We start from the raw sequence: 21317 nt of genomic DNA on the forward strand, positions 1-21317 counted from the left end.
GTTTAACTCCAAATCTCGATGCTGCGGGTTTGAGACAATTGCAAACATCCCTTCGAATCGGGGTGGTGTTGGCCTTTGATTTAAACTATTTGCTCCATCACAACAGTTTTTAGGTGGTGTAGCACCTCCAGTTCCTTGCAAAAAGGGAAGACATGGCAACAAGGACAAAAGAGCCTCGGGGCATGTAATGTCGTCAATTTGACGTGCTTCAAAATTTTGATACCATCATTCCTAGAACCACACAACCCATGAAAAGAGAAACATATTTCTTCTCCATCATCATAATTTTAATAGTGTATGCTTATAATTTTTATGTAGAATGTGTTAATTTATCTCCGCAGTATGCCTTAATTTATAGGCATGGTACTATCATTGTATTGTAATTTGTTAGGGGCTTCTTTGTTTCTATGTTGGTTTATTAAAGTAACGATTAATTAGTAATTTATTATTTCATTATCTTTTTATTTTTGTATAATAGGAATAATTATGCTTTTATATGCAATAATCACTAAATGTACAAAATTAGTATAATCTTTAAGATATTAATTCTAACTATTAAATATTTTAATAATATATTTGATTCACAAATCTGTCAAAGTTATTTTTTATACTCTCCCTGTGTTGCACATGATCGGAACTCTAATTTAAAATTATTAGATCAGTGAAAATCAATAGACAATTCTGAAAAGGTTTATAAGAATTCAAACAAGAAAAGTAACAAAATAATTTAAAGCAATTAAAACTCAATAGGATTAAAATTTAAATTATTGCATCTTTAATTTAAAATAAGAGATGAGAAAATTTATAACAATAATAGTCAAACTATTAACCATTTTACTATTATACCAAATGTTATTTTACTTTTGATTAATGAGTACCAAATTATAGCTCTTATCAATAAGCAAGTACATCTTTAAATATTTAATCAAAACTAAGTACTTCAAAAGTAGATTTCTATTTTTTAAACGTGAAAGAAACAAAAATGGTTATAATTAATCTTTTGATATAAACCTTAATGGAGAGTAAAATAATGATCATAATTATTTTATTTATGGGTATTAAATTTTTATTTTTGTTGAAAAAGCTTACTGCTTTAACCTAGAGATACTCATTTAAATTTCTTCATATGGATTTCATATGACCATTAATTTTATCTTAATTAATAAAATTTTCTACTTTTGTCGATTATAAGAGTATGTAAATTTATTTTCGATCTTACTCATTGAAAAAAATGTTTATATCAAGATTCAACATATGATTTACATGACCGTGGTTTACTTTCGTTGTTTTATTCAAATTATCTAGTCGATATTTCTTTATAGTAAATTTATCGAGCTTGCATTGTAATGTATTTTCAATTTTATTTTTTCTTAACTTATTTTTGTTTTATAATAAAATTATAATATACAGTTTGTTAAAAATAATGTAAAAGGTTTGAAAACTAAGTTTTTAAATGGAAATTAAATTATTGATTGATATTGTAACCATTCCTATTTAAGATCTTTAACTGATTAATGATTAGTTTGTAAAGGATAGGTTTACAAAAATATATTATATGATTCAAAAATTTATTACTTTTTGTAGGAATATATTTTGTATGAAAAATTAAGAAATTTAAAATAAATACAAAATCAATATCATGAAATGATAATAAAAATGAAAATAGAAAAATATATTAAAGTTTCAATAAATTCATCATGCAAAAATAGGTTATCTACCTTTTAAAAAAATCAATTTAACACTCATATGAAATTATTTGAATTAAAATAATGAATCACGATTAAAAAAATAAAATATATAGATGGTTGAAACATATTTATTTAATAATTTATTTGATAATTTTTTGTATAAAAGAACAAGTTATTATCTTTTTTCAGTAAAATATTTAAAATTAGAAAATTTATTATAAATTAACATACAAAAAAATATTTAAAGTAATGTAACAAACATATTTATGATTAATATTATTTTATCTTGTTTTATTTTAAGCACCGTTTAGATTTCATGTGATAATCAGACACACGTTGTTCGTATTTCATGACCAACACCCAAATCTTTTAAATAAAATTAAAATAAAACGCTCTAATTAGTTTCATATATGTGTATATACTACTTTTTAATACTAAGTGTTTTAAATGGTATAAGAATACATGCAATAACATTGTAGAAATATATTTTTTTCATAATCTTCTCGTTAAGTCGTGTGAAACTATTGAAGTGGTTATATTTATAATATTTAACTCTTGATAACATCTACACCATTGTTGTTTAGAGGTATAAACTTATCTCATTAAAAAAAATCATGTCGTATTATAAAATAATTATGATTTTTTTAATCATAAACAAGGTAGTCGGGAGGGAAATCGGGTGAGAATGATATTGTGGAAAATTATATTTGATATATCACAAAAAAGTCAAAACAACATGACTAAAATGATGTAGGGATAAGTTAAATAAGACTCACTTAGACTTGAGATCAGTAACAAAATGTTGGTTCCTGAAATCACAAATATCAATATAGATATCTTACAAAAACAAGCCACATTACTCAATTTTTGATTAAAAAAAAAAAATGGTTATCGATGTGATTGGAGAAGTTAAGAGTGGTTCAATTTTTTTATGATGATTGTTCAAAAACAGATCTTAAAGAACTATGTAGATCTAAATCTTACCATTCATAAAACATATATAAACATAGAAAATATAATTCCCTGTTGTAGGATTTAGTGGACACCTTCTATTTAACTGTTGAAGATGATATTATTAAAAAATTCCATCAAAAGATATTTAAGATGCAAAAATAATAATATAGATATTTAAAAAATATATTTGAAAATGTAGTCAACTAGGATGATAAGATGTAGAGTGGAAAACTTCAAAAAACTAATTATATTTTAATTTTAAGTCAAAAACATCAAGCTAGTGATGGTGGAATCCTTCGCATAAAAGTTAATAATGAATAGTGCGTATTGGTAAATATTTGGACTACAATAATATGTCGTTGATAATACTAATTTTAAACGTAGTTCTACCGGATGTACAAATTTATTTTGCTAGGTTTGGTTTATGTCCTACAAGATTTCTCATAAAAGATAGATATATAATAATATCCTTTATTTGAAATAAATAGATTCAATATAAAAAAAATAGGTTTGAATTAAGGGAAAATTAACACGAAAATAATCTTATAGATGAATTCAAAGGTAATTATATTAAATTTAAATGGTTTAAACAGTTTCACAAATATAATTGATTAACAATGTAAATTATCATTGCACAAATATTTTACACAAACAATATCTTTTTATTAAGTTTCTATCATTTAGTTGTTTTATCTACAAAAATATATGTTCCTAGTTTAAATTTATTTTATTAGTTTTTTATTTGGTTGAGTTTTTTTAACACGTATTTAAATGAGACTTTGTTAACAAGTTTTATGATTTAATTTCTAGAATAACTTAAAAAGCTTAAAATTGTAGTGCTAGTATATGACCTATTAGACCATAAATGTGGATGTATGAGTTTTAACAATTAACACTATTTTTTAATCTTTTCTATTTATTAGGTGTGTTGGACAATAGCCAAAAAGAAGAAGAGAATAACTAAATCAAATAATTTTTAAAAAATACATCACGAGAGTGACAACTTCAACTTAAGTAAAAAGAGAAAATACATATACTAATGGAATTAAGAATTTCTTAATACAATTATTTTATATATCTTTGCGATAAACACCGTCCCCGTGAAATAGATTTATTGAACCCTGCACAAAAAACAAATAATGGTTATAAAATTATTTAAATATTCAATCAAATAATACTATGCATAGTTGATTTCATGGAGGAGACGTATGTTTTAGGCGATAAGGACGTAAACATTTTCATTTATTTTAATTTAAAAAATAAAAATATTTACCTCAAACATTAAACTCTTATAAAAAAATGCATCTCATATTTTTTATATCAAGTATTATGAAGAAATATTACTTACGTGTTGCAATCAATGCTAGGATCAAAAGGAACCGACAGAGTAATGTTACAAGTTGTGGTAGTTGTTTTGATTTGTCAGGTTTAACTCCAAATCTCGATGCTGCGGGTTTGAGACAATTGCAAACATCCCTTCGAATCGGGGTGGTGTTGGCCTTTTGATTTAAACTATTTGCTCCATCACAACAGTTTTAGGTGGTGTAGCACCTCCAGTTCCTTGCAAAAAGGGAAGACATGGCAACAAGGACAAAAGAGCCTCGGGGCATGTAATGTCGTCAATTTGACGTGCTTCAAATTTTGATACCATCATTCCTAGAACCATCACAACCATGAAAAGAGAAACATATTTCTTCTCCATCATCATAATTTTAATATGTGTATGCTTATAATTTTTATGTAGAATGTGTTAATGATTTATCTCCGCAGTATGCCTTAATTTATAGGCATGGTACTATATCATTGTATTGTAATTTGTTAGGGGCTTCTTTGTTTCTAGGTTGGTTTATTAAAGTAACGATTAATTAGTAATTTATTATTTCATTTATCTTTTTATTTGTATAATAGGAATAATATGAACTTTTATACGCAATAATCACTAAATGTACAAATTAGTATAATCTTTAAGATATTTAATTCTAACTATTAAATATTTTAATAATATATTTGATTCACAAATCTTGTCAAAGTTATATTTTTATACTCTCCCTTGTGTTGCACATGATCGGAACTCTAATTTAAAATTATTAGATCAGTGAAAATCAATAGACAATTCTGAAAAGGTTTATAAGAATTCAAACAAGAAAAGTAACAAAATAATTTAAAGCAATTAAAACTCAATAGGATTAAAATTATAAATTATTGCATCTTTATAATTTAAAATAAGAGATGAGAAAATTTATAACAATAATAGTCAAACTATTAACCATTTTACTATTATACCAAATGTTATTTTACTTTTTGATTAATGAGTACCAAATTATAGCTCTTATCAATAAGCAAGTACATCTTTAAATATTTAATCAAAACTAAGTACTTCAAAAGTAGATTTCTATTTTTTAACAGTGAAAGAAACAAAATGGTTATAATTAATCTTTTGATATAAACCTTAATGGAGAGTAAAATAATGATCATAATTTATTTTATTTATGGGTATTAAATTTTTATTTTGTTGAAAAAGCTTACTGCTTTAACTAGAGATACTCATTTAAATTTTTCTCATATTGGATTTCATATGACCATTAATTTATCTTAATTAATAAGATTTTCTACCTTTTGTCGATTTTATAAGAGTATGTAAATTTATTTCGATCTTACTCATTGAAAAAAATGTTTATATCCAAGATTCAACATATGATTTACATGACCGTGGTTTACTTTCGTTGTTTTATTCAAATTATCTAGTCGATATTTCTTTATAGTAAATTTAATCGAGCTTGCATTGTAATGTATTTTCAATTTTATTTTTTCTTAAGTCTTATTTTTGTTTTATAATAAAATTATAATATACAGTTTGTTAAAAATAATGTAAAAGGTTTGAAAACTAATCGTTTTTAAATGGAAATTAAATTATTGATTGATATTGTAACCATTTCCTATTTAAGATCTTTAACTGATTAATGATTAGTTTGTAAAGGATAGGTTTTACAAAAATATATTATATGATTCAAAAATTTATTACTTTTTGTAGGAATATTATTTGTATGAAAATTAAGAAATTAAAATAAATACAAAATCAATATCATGAAATGATAATAAAAATGAAAATAGAAAAATATATTAAAGTTTCAATAAATTCATCATGCAAAAATAGGTTATCTACCTTTTAAAAAATCAATTTAACACTCATATGAAATTATTTGAATTAAAATAATGAATCACGATTTAAAAAAATAAAATATATAGATGGTTGAAACATATTTATTTAATAATTATTTGATAATTTTTTGTATAAAAGAACAAGTTATTATCTTTTTTCAGTAAAATATTTAAAATTAGAAAATTTATTATAAATTAACATACAAAAAAAATATTTAAAGTAATGTAACAAACATATTTATGATTAATATTATTTTATCTTGTTTTATTTTAAGCACCGTTTAGATTTCATGTGATAATCAAGACACACGTTGTTCGTATTTCATGACCAACAACCCAAATCTTTTAAATAAAATTAAAATTAAAACGCTCTAATTAGTTTCATATATGTGTATATACTACTTTTTAATACTAAGTGTTTTAAATGGTATAAGAATACATGCAATAACATTGTAGAAATATTTTTTTTCATAATCTTCTCGTTAAGTCGTGTGAAACTATTGAAGTGGTTATATTTATAATATTTAACTCTTGATAACATCTACACCATTGTTGTTTAGAGGTATAAACTTAATCTCATTAAAAAAAATCATGTCGTATTATAAAATAATTTATGATTTTTTTAATCATAAACAAGGTAGTCGGGAGGGAAATCGGGGTGAGAATGATATTGTGGAAAATATTTATATTTGATATATCACAAAAAAGTCAAAACAACATGACTAAAATGATGTAGGGATAAGTTAAATAAGACTCACTTAGACTTGAGATCAGTAACAAAATGTTGGTTCCTGAAATCACAAATATCAATATAGATATCTTACAAAAACAAGCCACATTACTCAATTTTTGATTAAAAACAAAAAAATGGTTATCGATGTGATTGGAGAAGTTAAGAGTGGTTCAATTTTTTTATGATGATTGTTCAAAAACAGATCTTAAAGAACTATGTAGATCTAAATCTTACCATTCATAAAACATATATAAACATAGAAAATATAATTCCCTGTTGTAGGATTTAGTGGACACCTTCTATTTAACTGTTGAAGATGATATTATTAAAAAATTCCATCAAAAGATATTCTAAGATGCAAAAATAATAATATATATATTATAAAATATATTTGAAAATGTAGTCAACTAGGATGATAAGATGTAGAGTGGAAAACTTCAAAAAATAATTATATTTTAATTTTAAGTCAAAAACATCAAGCTAGTGATGGTGGAATCCTTCGCATAAAAGTTAATAATGAATAGTGCGTATTGGTAAATATTTGGACTACAATAATATGTCGTTGATAATACTAATTTTAAACGTAGTTCTAACCGGATGTACAAATTTATTTTGCTAGGTTTGGTTTATGTCCTACAAGATTTCTCATAAAAGATAGATATATAATAATATCCTTTATTTGAAATAAATAGATTCAATATAAAAAAAATAGGTTTGAATTAAGGGAAAATTAACACGAAAATAATCTTATAGATGAATTCAAAGGTAATATATTTAAATTTAAATGGTTTAAACAGTTTCACAAATATAATTGATTAACAATGTAAATTATCATTGCACAAATATTTACACAAACAATATCTTTTTATTAAGTTTCTATCATTTAGTTGTTTTATCTACAAAAATATATGTTCCTAGTTTAATTTATTTTATTAGTTTTTTATTTGGTTGAGTTTTTTTAACACGTATTTAAATGAGACTTTGTTAACAAGTTTTATGATTTAATTTCTAGAATAACTTAAAAAGCTTAAAATTGTAGTGCTAGTATATGACCTATTAGACCATAAATGTGGATGTATGAGTTTTAACAATTAACACTATTTTTTAATCTTTTCTAGTTATTAGGTGTGTTGGACAATAGCCAAAAAGAAGAAGAGAATAACTAAATCAAAATAATTTTTAAAAAATACATCACGAGAGTGACAACTTCAACTTAAGTAAAAAGAGAAAATACATATACTAATGGAATTAAGAATTTCTTAATACAATTATTTTATATATCTTTGCGATAAACACCGTCCCCGTGAAATAGATTTATTGAACCCTGCACAAAAAACAAATAATGGTTATAAAATTATTTAAATATTCAATCAAATAATACTATGCATAGTTGATTTCATGGAGGAGACGTATGTTTTAGGCGATAAGGACGTAAACATTTTCATTTATTTTAATTTAAAAAATAAAAATATTTACCTCAAACATTAAACTCTTATAAAAAATATGCATCTCATATTTTTATATCAAGTATTATGAAGAAATATTACTTACGTGTTGCAATCAATGCTAGGATCAAAAGGAACCGACAGAGTAATGTTACAAAGTTGTGGTAGTTGTTTTGATTTGTCAGGTTTAACTCCAAATCTCGATGCTGCGGGTTTGAGACAATTGCAAACATCCCTTCGAATCGGGGTGGTGTTGGCCTTTTGATTTAAACTATTTGCTCCATCACAACAGTTTTTAGGTGGTGTAGCACCTCCAGTTCCTTGCAAAAAGGGAAGACATGGCAACAAGGACAAAAGAGCCTCGGGGCATGTAATGTCGTCAATTTGACGTGCTTCAAATTTTGATACCATCATTCCTAGAACCATCACAACCATGAAAAGAGAAACATATTTCTTCTCCATCATCATAATTTTAATATGTGTATGCTTATAATTTTTATGTAGAATGTGTTAATGATTTATCTCCGCAGTATGCCTTAATTTATAGGCATGGTACTATATCATTGTATTGTAATTTGTTAGGGGCTTCTTTGTTTCTAGGTTGGTTTATTAAAGTAACGATTAATTAGTAATTTATTATTTCATTTATCTTTTTATTTGTATAATAGGAATAATTATGAACTTTTATATGCAATAATCACTAAATGTACAAAATTAGTATAATCTTTAAGATATTTAATTCTAACTATTAAATATTTTAATAATATATTTGATTCACAAATCTTGTCAAAGTTATATTTTTATACTCTCCCTTGTGTTGCACATGATCGGAACTCTAATTTAAAATTATTAGATCAGTGAAAATCAATAGACAATTCTGAAAAGGTTTATAAGAATTCAAACAAGAAAAGTAACAAAATAATTTAAAGCAATTAAAACTCAATAGGATTAAAATTATAAATTATTGCATCTTTATAATTTAAAATAAGAGATGAGAAAATTTATAACAATAATAGTCAAACTATTAACCATTTTACTATTATACCAAATGTTATTTTACTTTTTGATTAATGAGTACCAAATTATAGCTCTTATCAATAAGCAAGTACATCTTTAAATATTTAATCAAAACTAAGTACTTCAAAAGTAGATTTCTATTTTTTAACAGTGAAAGAAACAAAAATGGTTATAATTAATCTTTTGATATAAACCTTAATAAACCTTAATGGAGAGTAAAATAATGATCATAATTTATTTTATTTATGGGTATTAAATTTTTATTTTTGTTGAAAAAGCTTACTGCTTTAACCTAGAGATACTCATTTAAATTTCTTCATATTGGATTTCATATGACCATTAATTTTATCTTAATTAATAAGATTTTCTACCTTTTGTCGATTTTATAAGAGTATGTAAATTTATTTTCGATCTTACTCATTGAAAAAAATGTTTATATCCAAGATTCAACATATGATTTACATGACCGTGGTTTACTTTCGTTGTTTTATTCAAATTATCTAGTCGATATTTCTTTATAGTAAATTTAATCGAGCTTGCATTGTAATGTATTTTCAATTTTATTTTTTCTTAAGTCTTATTTTTGTTTTATAATAAAATTATAATATACAGTTTGTTAAAAATAATGTAAAAGGTTTGAAAACTAATCGTTTTTAAATGGAAATTAAATTATTGATTGATATTGTAACCATTTCCTATTTAAGATCTTTAACTGATTAATGATTAGTTTGTAAAGGATAGGTTTTACAAAAATATATTATATGATTCAAAAATTTATTACTTTTTGTAGGAATATTATTTGTATGAAAAATTAAGAAATTTAAAATAAATACAAAATCAATATCATGGAATGATAATAAAAATGAAAATAGAAAAATATATTAAAGTTTCAATAAATTCATCATGCAAAAATAGGTTATCTACCTTTCAAAAAAAATCAATTTAACACTCATATGAAATTATTTGAATTAAAATAATGAATCACGATTTAAAAAAATAAAATATATAGATGGTTGAAACATATTTATTTAATAATTTATTTGATAATTTTTTGTATAAAAGAACAAGTTATTATCTTTTTTCAGTAAAATATTTAAAATTCGAAAATTTATTATAAATTAACATACAAAAAAATATTTAAAGTAATGTAACAAACATATTTATGATTAATATTATTTTATCTTGTTTTATTTTAAGCACCGTTTAGATTTCATGTGATAATCAAGGCACACATTGTTCGTATTTCATGACTAACAACCCAAATCTTTTAAATAAAATTAAAAATTAAAACGCTCTAATTAGTTTCATATATGTGTATATACTACTTTTTAATACTAAGTGTTTTAAATGGTATAAGAATACATGCAATAACATTGTAGAAATATTTTTTTTCATAATCTTCTCGTTAAGTCGTGTGAAACTATTGAAGTGGTTATATTTATAATATTTAACTCTTGATAACATCTACACCATTGTTGTTTAGAGGTATAAACTTAATCTCATTAAAAAAAATCATGTCGTATTATAAAATAATTTATGATTTTTTTAATCATAAACAAGGTAGTCGGGAGGGAAATCGGGTGAGAATGATATTGTGGAAAATATTTATATTTGATATATCACAAAAAAGTCAAAACAACATGACTAAAATGATGTAGGGATAAGTTAAATAAGACTCACTTAGACTTGAGATCAGTAACAAAATGTTGGTTCCTGAAATCACAAATATCAATATAGATATCTTACAAAAACAAGCCACATTACTCAATTTTTGATTAAAAACAAAAAAATGGTTATCGATGTGATTGGAGAAGTTAAGAGTGGTTCAATTTTTTTATGATGATTGTTCAAAAACAGATCTTAAAGAACTATGTAGATCTAAATCTTACCATTCATAAAACATATATAAACATAGAAAATATAATTCCCTGTTGTAGGATTTAGTGGACACCTTCTATTTAACTGTTGAAGATGATATTATTAAAAAATTCCATCAAAAGATATTCTAAGATGCAAAAATAATAATATATATATTATAAAATATATTTGAAAATGTAGTCAACTAGGATGATAAGATGTAGAGTGGAAAACTTCAAAAACTAATTATATTTTAATTTTAAGTCAAAAACATCAAGCTAGTGATGGTGGAATCCTTCGCATAAAAGTTAATAATGAATAGTGCGTATTGGTAAATATTTGGACTACAATAATATGTCGTTGATAATACTAATTTTAAACGTAGTTCTAACCGGATGTACAAATTTATTTTGCTAGGTTTGGTTTATGTCCTACAAGATTTCTCATAAAAGATAGATATATAATAATATCCTTTATTTGAAATAAATAGATTCAATATAAAAAAAATAGGTTTGAATTAAGGGAAATTAACACGAAAATAATCTTATAGATGAATTCAAAGGTAATTATATTAAATTTAAATGGTTTAAACAGTTTCACAAATATAATTGATTAACAATGTAAATTATCATTGCACAAATATTATACACAAACAATATCTTTTTATTAAGTTTCTATCATTTAGTTGTTTTATCTACAAAAATATATGTTCCTAGTTTAAATTTATTTTATTAGTTTTTTATTTGGTTGAGTTTTTTTAACACGTATTTAAATGAGACTTTGTTAACAAGTTTTATGATTTAATTTCTAGAATAACTTAAAAAGCTTAAAATTGTAGTGCTAGTATATGACCTATTAGACCATAAATGTGGATGTATGAGTTTTAACAATTAACACTATTTTTTAATCTTTTCTAGTTATTAGGTGTGTTGGACAATAGCCAAAAAGAAGAAGAGAATAACTAAATCAAAATAATTTTTAAAAAATACATCACGAGAGTGACAACTTCAACTTAAGTAAAAGAGAAAATACATATACTAATGGAATTAAGAATTTCTTAATACAATTATTTTATATATCTTTGCGATAAACACCGTCCCCGTGAAATAGATTTATTGAACCCTGCACAAAAAACAAATAATGGTTATAAAATTATTTAAATATTCAATCAAATAATACTATGCATAGTTGATTTCATGGAGGAGACGTATGTTTTAGGCGATAAGGACGTAAACATTTTCATTTATTTTAATTTAAAAAATAAAAATATTTACCTCAAACATTAAACTCTTATAAAAATATGCATCTCATATTTTTATATCAAGTATTATGAAGAAATATTACTTACGTGTTGCAATCAATGCTAGGATCAAAAGGAACCGACAGAGTAATGTTACAAAGTTGTGGTAGTTGTTTTGATTTGTCAGGTTTAACTCCAAATCTCGATGCTGCGGGTTTGAGACAATTGCAAACATCCCTTCGAATCGGGGTGGTGTTGGCCTTTTGATTTAAACTATTTGCTCCATCACAACAGTTTTTAGGTGGTGTAGCACCTCCAGTTCCTTGCAAAAAGGGAAGACATGGCAACAAGGACAAAAGAGCCTCGGGGCATGTAATGTCGTCAATTTGACGTGCTTCAAATTTTGATACCATCATTCCTAGAACCATCACAACCATGAAAAGAGAAACATATTTCTTCTCCATCATCATAATTTTAATATGTGTATGCTTATAATTTTTATGTAGAATGTGTTAATGATTTATCTCCGCAGTATGCCTTAATTTATAGGCATGGTACTATATCATTGTATTGTAATTTGTTAGGGGCTTCTTTGTTTCTATGTTGGTTTATTAAAGTAACGATTAATTAGTAATTTATTATTTCATTTATCTTTTTATTTGTATAATAGGAATAATTATGAACTTTTATACGCAATAATCACTAAATGTACAAAATTAGTATAATCTTTAAGATATTTAATTCTAACTATTAAATATTTTAATAATATATTTGATTCACAAATCTTGTCAAAGTTATATTTTATACTCTCCCTTGTGTTGCACATGATCGGAACTCTAATTTAAAATTATTAGATCAGTGAAAATCAATAGACAATTCTGAAAAGGTTTATAAGAATTCAAACAAGAAAAGTAACAAAATAATTTAAAGCAATTAAAACTCAATAGGATTAAAATTATAAATTATTGCATCTTTATAATTTAAAATAAGAGATGAGAAAATTTATAACAATAATAGTCAAACTATTAACCATTTTACTATTATACCAAATGTTATTTTACTTTTTGATTAATGAGTACCAAATTATAGCTCTTATCAATAAGCAAGTACATCTTTAAATATTTAATCAAAACTAAGTACTTCAAAAGTAGATTTCTATTTTTTAACAGTGAAAGAAACAAAAATGGTTATAATTAATCTTTTGATATAAACCTTAATGGAGAGTAAAATAATGATCATAATTTATTTTATTTATGGGTATTTAATTTTTATTTTTGTTGAAAAAGCTTACTGCTTTAACCTAGAGATACTCATTTAAATTTCTTCATATTGGATTTCATATGACCATTAATTTTATCTTAATTAATAAATTTTCTACCTTTTGTCGATTTTATAAGAGTATGTAAATTTATTTTCGATCTTACTCATTGAAAAAAATGTTTATATCCAAGATTCAACATATGATTTACATGACCGTGGTTTACTTTCGTTGTTTTATTCAAATTATCTAGTCGATATTTCTTTATAGTAAATTTAATCGAGCTTGCATTGTAATGTATTTTCAATTTTATTTTTCTTAAGTCTTATTTTTGTTTTATAATAAAATTATAATATACAGTTTGTTAAAAATAATGTAAAAGGTTTGAAAACTAATCGTTTTTAAATGGAAATTAAATTATTGATTGATATTGTAACCATTTCCTATTTAAGATCTTTAACTGATTAATGATTAGTTTGTAAAGGATAGGTTTTACAAAAATATATTATATGATTCAAAAATTTATTACTTTTTGTAGGAATATTATTTGTATGAAAAATTAAGAAATTTAAAATAAATACAAAATCAATATCATGAAATGATAATAAAAATGAAAATAGAAAAAATATTAAAGTTTCAATAAATTCATCATGCAAAAATAGGTTATCTACCTTTTAAAAAATCAATTTAACACTCATATGAAATTATTTGAATTAAAATAATGAATCACGATTTAAAAAAATAAAATATATAGATGGTTGAAACATATTTATTTAATAATTTATTTGATAATTTTTTGTATAAAAGAACAAGTTATTATCTTTTTTCAGTAAAATATTTAAAATTAGAAAATTTATTATAAATTAACATACAAAAAAATATTTAAAGTAATGTAACAAACATATTTATGATTAATATTATTTTATCTTGTTTTATTTTAAGCACCGTTTAGAATTCATGTGATAATCAAGACACACGTTGTTCGTATTTCATGACCAACAACCCAAATCTTTTAAATAAAATTAAAATTAAAACGCTCTAATTAGTTTCATATATGTGTATATACTACTTTTTAATACTAAGTGTTTTAAATGGTATAAGAATACATGCAATAACATTGTAGAAATATTTTTTTTCATAATCTTCTCGTTAAGTCGTGTGAAACTATTGAAGTGGTTATATTTATAATATTTAACTCTTGATAACATCTACACCATTGTTGTTTAGAGGTATAAACTTAATCTCAAAAAAAATCATGTCGTATTATAAAATAATTTATGATTTTTTTAATCATAAACAAGGTAGTCGGGAGGGAAATCGGGTGAGAATGATATTGTGGAAAATATTTATATTTGATATATCACAAAAAAGTCAAAACAACATGACTAAAATGATGTAGGGATAAGTTAAATAAGACTCACTTAGACTTGAGATCAGTAACAAAATGTTGGTTCCTGAAATCACAAATATCAATATAGATATCTTACAAAAACAAGCCACATTACTCAATTTTTGATTAAAATCAAAAAAATGGTTATCGATGTGATTGGAGAAGTTAAGAGTGGTTCAATTTTTTTATGATGATTGTTCAAAAACAGATCTTAAAGAACTATGTAGATCTAAATCTTACCATTCATAAAACATATATAAACATAGAAAATATAATTCCCTGTTGTAGGATTTAGTGGACACCTTCTATTTAACTGTTGAAGATGATATTATTAAAAAATTCCATCAAAAGATATTCTAAGATGCAAAAATAATAATATATATATTATAAAATATTTGAAAATGTAGTCAACTAGGATGATAAGATGTAGAGTGGAAAACTTCAAAAAACTAATTATATTTTAATTTTAAGTCAAAAACATCAAGCTAGTGATGGTGGAATCCTTCGCATAAAAGTTAATAATGAATAGTGCGTATTGGTAAATATTTGGACTACAATAATATGTCGTTGATAATACTAATTTTAAACGTAGTTCTAACCGGATGTACAAATTTATTTTGCTAGGTTTGGTTTATGTCCTACAAGATTTCTCATAAAAGATAGATATATAATAATATCCTTTATTTGAAATAAATAGATTCAATATAAAAAAAATAGGTTTGAATTAAGGGAAAATTAACACGAAAATAATCTTATAGATGAATTCAAAGGTAATTATATTAAATTTAAATGGTTTAAACAGTTTCACAAATATAATTGATTAACAATGTAAATTATCATTGCACAAATATTATACACAAACAATATCTTTTTATTAAGTTTCTATCATTTAGTTGTTTTATCTACAAAAATATATGTTCCTAGTTTAAATTTATTTTATTAGTTTTTTATTTGGTTGAGTTTTTTTAACACGTATTTAAATGAGACTTTGTTAACAAGTTTTATGATTTAATTTCTAGAATAACTTAAAAAGCTTAAAATTGTAGTGCTAGTATATGACCTATTAGACCATAAATGTGGATGTATGAGTTTTAACAATTAACACTATTTTTTAATCTTTTCTAGTTATTAGGTGTGTTGGACAATAGCCAAAAAGAAGAAGAGAATAACTAAATCAAAATAATTTTTAAAAAATACATCACGAGAGTGACAACTTCAACTTAAGTAAAAAGAGAAAATACATATACTAATGGAATTAAGAATTTCTTAATACAATTATTTTATATATCTTTGCGATAAACACCGTCCCCGTGAAATAGATTTATTGAACCCTGCACAAAAAACAAATAATGGTTATAAAATTATTTAAATATTCAATCAAATAATACTATGCATAGTTGATTTCATGGAGGAGACGTATGTTTTAGGCGATAAGGACGTAAACATTTTCATTTATTTTAATTTAAAAAATAAAAATATTTACCTCAAACATTAAACTCTTATAAAAAATATGCATCTCATATTTTTATATCAAGTATTATGAAGAAATATTACTTACGTGTTGCAATCAATGCTAGGATCAAAAGGAACCGACAGAGTAATGTTACAAAGTTGTGGTAGTTGTTTTGATTTGTCAGGTTTAACTCCAAATCTCGATGCTGCGGGTTTGAGACAATTGCAAACATCCCTTCGAATCGGGGTGGTGTTGGCCTTTTGATTTAAACTATTTGCTCCATCACAACAGTTTTTAGGTGGTGTAGCACCTCCAGTTCCTTGCAAAAAGGGAAGACATGGCAACAAGGACAAAAGAGCCTCGGGGCATGTAATGTCGTCAATTTGACGTGCTTCAAATTTTGATACCATCATTCCTAGAACCATCACAACCATGAAAAGAGAAACATATTTCTTCTCCATCATCATAATTTTAATATGTGTATGCTTATAATTTTTATGTAGAATGTGTTAATGATTTATCTCCGCAGTATGCCTTAATTTATAGGCATGGTACTATATCATTGTATTGTAATTTGTTAGGGGCTTCTTTGTTTCTATGTTGGTTTATTAAAGTAACGATTAATTAGTAATTTATTATTTCATTTATCTTTTTATTTGTATAATAGGAATAATTATGAACTTTTATACGCAATAATCACTAAATGTACAAAATTAGTATAATCTTTAAGATATTTAATTCTAACTATTAAATATTTTAATAATATATTTGATTCACAAATCTTGTCAAAGTTATATTTTTATACTCTCCCTTGTGTTGCACATGATCGGAACTCTAATTTAAAATTATTAGATCAGTGAAAATCAATAGACAATTCTGAAAAGGTTTATAAGAATTCAAACAAGAAAAGTAACAAAATAATTTAAAGCAATTAAAACTCAATAGGATTAAAATTATAAATTATTGCATCTTTATAATTTAAAATAAGAGATGAGAAAATTTATAACAATAATAGTCAAACTATTAACCATTTTACTATTATACCAAATGTTATTTTACTTTTTGATTAATGAGTACCAAATTATAGCTCTTATCAATAAGCAAGTACATCTTTAAATATTTAATCAAAACTAAGTACTTCAAAAGTAGATTTCTATTTTTTAACAGTGAAAGAAACAAAAATGGTTATAATTAATCTTTTGATATAAACCTTAATGGAGAGTAAAATAATGATCATAATTTATTTTATTTATGGGTATTTAATTTTTATTTTTGTTGAAAAAGCTTACTGCTTTAACCTAGAGATACTCATTTAAATTTCTTCATATTGGATTTCATATGACCATTAATTTTATCTTAATTAATAAAATTTTCTACCTTTTGTCGATTTTATAAGAGTATGTAAATTTATTTTCGATCTTACTCATTGAAAAAAATGTTTATATCCAAGATTCAACATATGATTTACATGACCGTGGTTTACTTTCGTTGTTTTATTCAAATTATCTAGTCGATATTTCTTTATAGTAAATTTAATCGAGCTTGCATTGTAATGTATTTTCAATTTTATTTTTTCTTAAGTCTTATTTTTGTTTTATAATAAAATTATAATATACAGTTTGTTAAAAATAATGTAAAAGGTTTGAAAACTAATCGTTTTTAAATGGAAATTAAATTATTGATTGATATTGTAACCATTTCCTATTTAAGATCTTTAACTGATTAATGATTAGTTTGTAAAGGATAGGTTTTACAAAAATATATATATGATTCAAAAATTTATTACTTTTTGTAGGAATATTATTTGTATGAAAAATTAAGAAATTTAAAATAAATACAAAATCAATATCATGAAATGATAATAAAAATGAAAATAGAAAAATATATTAAAGTTTCAATAAATTCATCATGCAAAAATAGGTTATCTACCTTTTAAAAAAAAATTTAACACTCATATGAAATTATTTGAATTAAAATAATGAATCACGATTTAAAAAAATAAAATATATAGATGGTTGAAACATATTTATTTAATAATTTATTTGATAATTTTTTGTATAAAAGAACAAGTTATTATCTTTTTTCAGTAAAATATTTAAAATTAGAAAATTTATTATAAATTAACATACAAAAAAAATATTTAAAGTAATGTAACAAACATATTTATGATTAATATTATTTTATCTTGTTTTATTTTAAGCACCGTTTAGATTTCATGTGATAATCAAGACACACGTTGTTCGTATTTCATGACCAACAACCCAAATCTTTTAAATAAAATTAAAATTAAAACGCTCTAATTAGTTTCATATATGTGTATATACTACTTTTTAATACTAAGTGTTTTAAATGGTATAAGAATACATGTAATAACATTGTAGAAATACTTTTTTCATAATCTTCTCGTTAAGTTGTGTGAAACTATTGAAGTGGTTATATTTATAATATTTAACTCTTGTAAACATCTACACCATTGTTGTTTAGAGGTATAAACTTAATCTCATTAAAAAAAATCATGTCGTATTATAAAATAATTTATGATTTTTTTAAAGTACCGGCGTTTCATTTGGATAACATCTCCTTCCATCTTGAGGATGGAGCTGCTAAGTGGAAATTTGTGATTCAGAGAAGGGTAGTTGTGGAAAGGGAATTGGGAAAAGATGTTGCTGATGTCAAGGAGGTCATGGACCTGATAAAAGCTGTTGGGCTTTTGAAGACTGTTGCTGGGTTCTCTCAATGCTACGAAGGTTTAGTTAAGGAATTTATTGTTAATATTCCTGAGGATATTTCTGATAAGAACAACAAGGAGTTCTGCAAGGTGTATGTGATGGGTAAGTGTATAACATTCTCTCCTACTGTTATTAATAATTTTCTAGGAAGAAATAATGAGGGTGCAGGAGAATTAGAGGTTACAGACAATCAGGTCTGTAGGGAGATTACAGCTAAACAGGTGAAAGCTTGGCCTTTCAAAAAGCATCTTCCTGTTGGGAAGTTGACTATCAAGTATGCTATCCTGCATAAAATAGGAGCTGCTAATTGGGTACCTACCAACCATATCTCCACCATTGCTAATACTCTTGGGAGGTTTATTTTTGTTGTTAGGACAAAAGTGAAATTTGACTATGGTAGATATATGTTTGATCAAATCATCAAGCATGCAACTACTAATGCAGTTAAGCTACCAATTGCCTTTCCCTATATGATCTGTGGAATTATCTTGAATCAATATCCTGGTATTCTGTGCTCAAATGATTTACCTAGTAGGAGAAAACCAGCTTTGTCTATGCACTACAAACTCTTTGAAGGCAGTCATATCGAGGATATTGTCATGACATCTGCCATGAGGAGGCCAGTCTCAAACGTTGGAGCAATTGCTGAGCTTAAGGAGACATGCAAAGAGCTAGGTGAAGGGATTAGGGTAGCCACAGCTAGAAAACAATGTTTGGAAGCCTTGATTGAAAGCTTGGAGCAGGCTGAGGGTGAAAATGTTGAACATGCTAATGTCAACTATGAAGAAGAAGCTGAAGCCCACACCTCTAATGAGAGGTCTGCTAACAATGATGATGCGAGTCGCAATTCTGATTCTGGTGCTGCTAAAGAGGCTGCAAACTCAAGCTCTACTGAGTAGCTGTGTTAGCTTTGGTCCCTCTTGTTTGGATGGTTTTCTTGGTTTTTTGGTGGATTTCTTTGTGTTTTTTTTTGTTTGTTTCTCAGAATTCTTACAGTTGTGTATGTACTTGGTGATGTAACTCTTTAACTTCTGGTATTTTTGTTAATGACTAGATAGACATTGATTTTGTCTCTTTGGTCTCTTTTGGCTAAAAAGGGGGAGAAGTAGTTGTAGATGTAGCTGAGTATCTTAGCTTAGCTCTGTAGTATTGTTGTTGCTCTGCTTGTTTGATATAGGGGGAGAATTCTGGTGTTTATTTGTTTGGTACAAGGGGAGAATTCTCTATGTTCTGTTTGTGTGAAGCAATGTCGTTGTTGCTTGTTGTGGATTGGCTTAAGGGGGAGCTGTTGTGTTCTGGGAAGTTGCATGGACTTGAGGGAGAGTACAAGCACTTGTGTGTCCTGATGTTTGCTAGTTGGTTCTTGCTAGTGTTGTATGTGCAAGTGCTTGTGAGTTTACTAGTTGCTATTTTTGCTAGTGATGTGTGTATGTTTTCTTCTGTTGCTGAACTGATGCTCTGATTGATTTCTTGTAAACGTGTGATCTGTTGTTTGTTTTAGCCAAAATTTGCCAAAGGGGGAGTTTGTTGGTTCTATGAATTGGCATCAATTTTGGTAAGACTTAGTGTTATCACAAGATGTCATGCTTGTAGTCTTGACATGTGATATCAACTTTCTGCAGGTTGTTTGATATAGTTATGCAAGATTTATTCAAGATGTCAGACCCGATGTTACGACATGTGCATATAGAACATTCAGTTTAAATGTTATGTATTTTGTTGTTATGCTTTTCATGCAAGTCTTTGTGTGCTTATGTGGAGATTGCATGCATTATTCAAGGAGTAATTCTATTTAAAGCCATAATATTTTGTTTCCCGAAAAGGAATGATTCGCTGTTATTTCTTAGGGAATACGCAATAAATAGAATTAGGGTTTCATGCTGCTCGGGCCCATTTAGAAAGATTCTATTTAAAGACTATGTAAACCCTATTTTAGAGATAGAAAACACAAACGGTGAAGTGAGTGAGTACTAGGGTTTTAGTCTTATGTGCATTTGTGAATTGTGAGCCATTCATCCATCTTGTTGATGTGTGAATTTGACTAAGTTTTTGAGTTGTAATTTGTCCACTCTAAGCTTTGAAGTACGAGTGTATTTGTCTACTTGATTGAAGCTTTTAAGCAAGATCAAGTGTGTGTCCTTGAAGTGTGTCTTCTTTCTTTTTGGTATTTGTTCTAGTATCACTGCTGTGATTGAGGGGGAGTGAGTAAGGTCTCATGTCTAAGAGTTCTTAGATAGAAATCACACGGGTAGAGATTAGGTGAAAAGACTGTAACTTGAAGTTGTTTGCTGAGATTCTTTAAACTAATTTTGTTTAGTGGTTTTCCTTCCTGGCTTGGTAGCCCCCAAACGTAAGTGTGTTTGTGTAGTGGGAAATTCATGATCATCAAGCTAT

At 25.3% G+C, this 21317-nt stretch overlaps 4 protein-coding genes across 4 annotated transcripts; 1 reads left to right on the forward strand and 3 right to left on the reverse strand.

The window, feature by feature from the left end:
* Positions 1–7848: 7848 nt before the first annotated feature.
* Positions 7849–8441, reverse strand: LOC127081025 (non-specific lipid-transfer protein 1). The gene is made up of 2 exons (XM_051021316.1): positions 8086–8441; positions 7849–7858 (listed from the first exon to the last, which is right to left on the reverse strand). Exons 1-2 carry the CDS (start codon positions 8439–8441, stop codon positions 7849–7851), a joined length of 366 nt encoding a protein of 121 aa, XP_050877273.1.
* A 3524-nt stretch (positions 8442–11965) lies between these two features.
* LOC127081026 (non-specific lipid-transfer protein 1-like) lies at positions 11966–12557 on the reverse strand. Its single transcript, XM_051021317.1, has 2 exons — positions 12202–12557; positions 11966–11975 (listed from the first exon to the last, which is right to left on the reverse strand). The coding sequence occupies exons 1-2, from the start codon at positions 12555–12557 to the stop codon at positions 11966–11968; spliced, it is 366 nt and encodes a 121-aa protein (XP_050877274.1).
* Positions 12558–16062: 3505 nt separating this feature from the next.
* Positions 16063–16655, reverse strand: LOC127081027 (non-specific lipid-transfer protein 1-like). The gene is made up of 2 exons (XM_051021318.1): positions 16300–16655; positions 16063–16072 (listed from the first exon to the last, which is right to left on the reverse strand). The coding sequence occupies exons 1-2, from the start codon at positions 16653–16655 to the stop codon at positions 16063–16065; spliced, it is 366 nt and encodes a 121-aa protein (XP_050877275.1).
* A 2054-nt stretch (positions 16656–18709) lies between these two features.
* Positions 18710–19822, forward strand: LOC127081028 (uncharacterized). The gene has a single exon (XM_051021319.1). It carries the CDS (start codon positions 18710–18712, stop codon positions 19820–19822), a length of 1113 nt encoding a protein of 370 aa, XP_050877276.1.
* The last annotated feature ends 1495 nt before the right edge of the window (positions 19823–21317 follow it).

The sequence above is a fragment of the Lathyrus oleraceus genome, chromosome 5, assembly GCF_024323335.1.
Source record: "Lathyrus oleraceus cultivar Zhongwan6 chromosome 5, CAAS_Psat_ZW6_1.0, whole genome shotgun sequence".
Taxonomy (NCBI): Eukaryota; Viridiplantae; Streptophyta; class Magnoliopsida; order Fabales; family Fabaceae; genus Lathyrus; species Lathyrus oleraceus.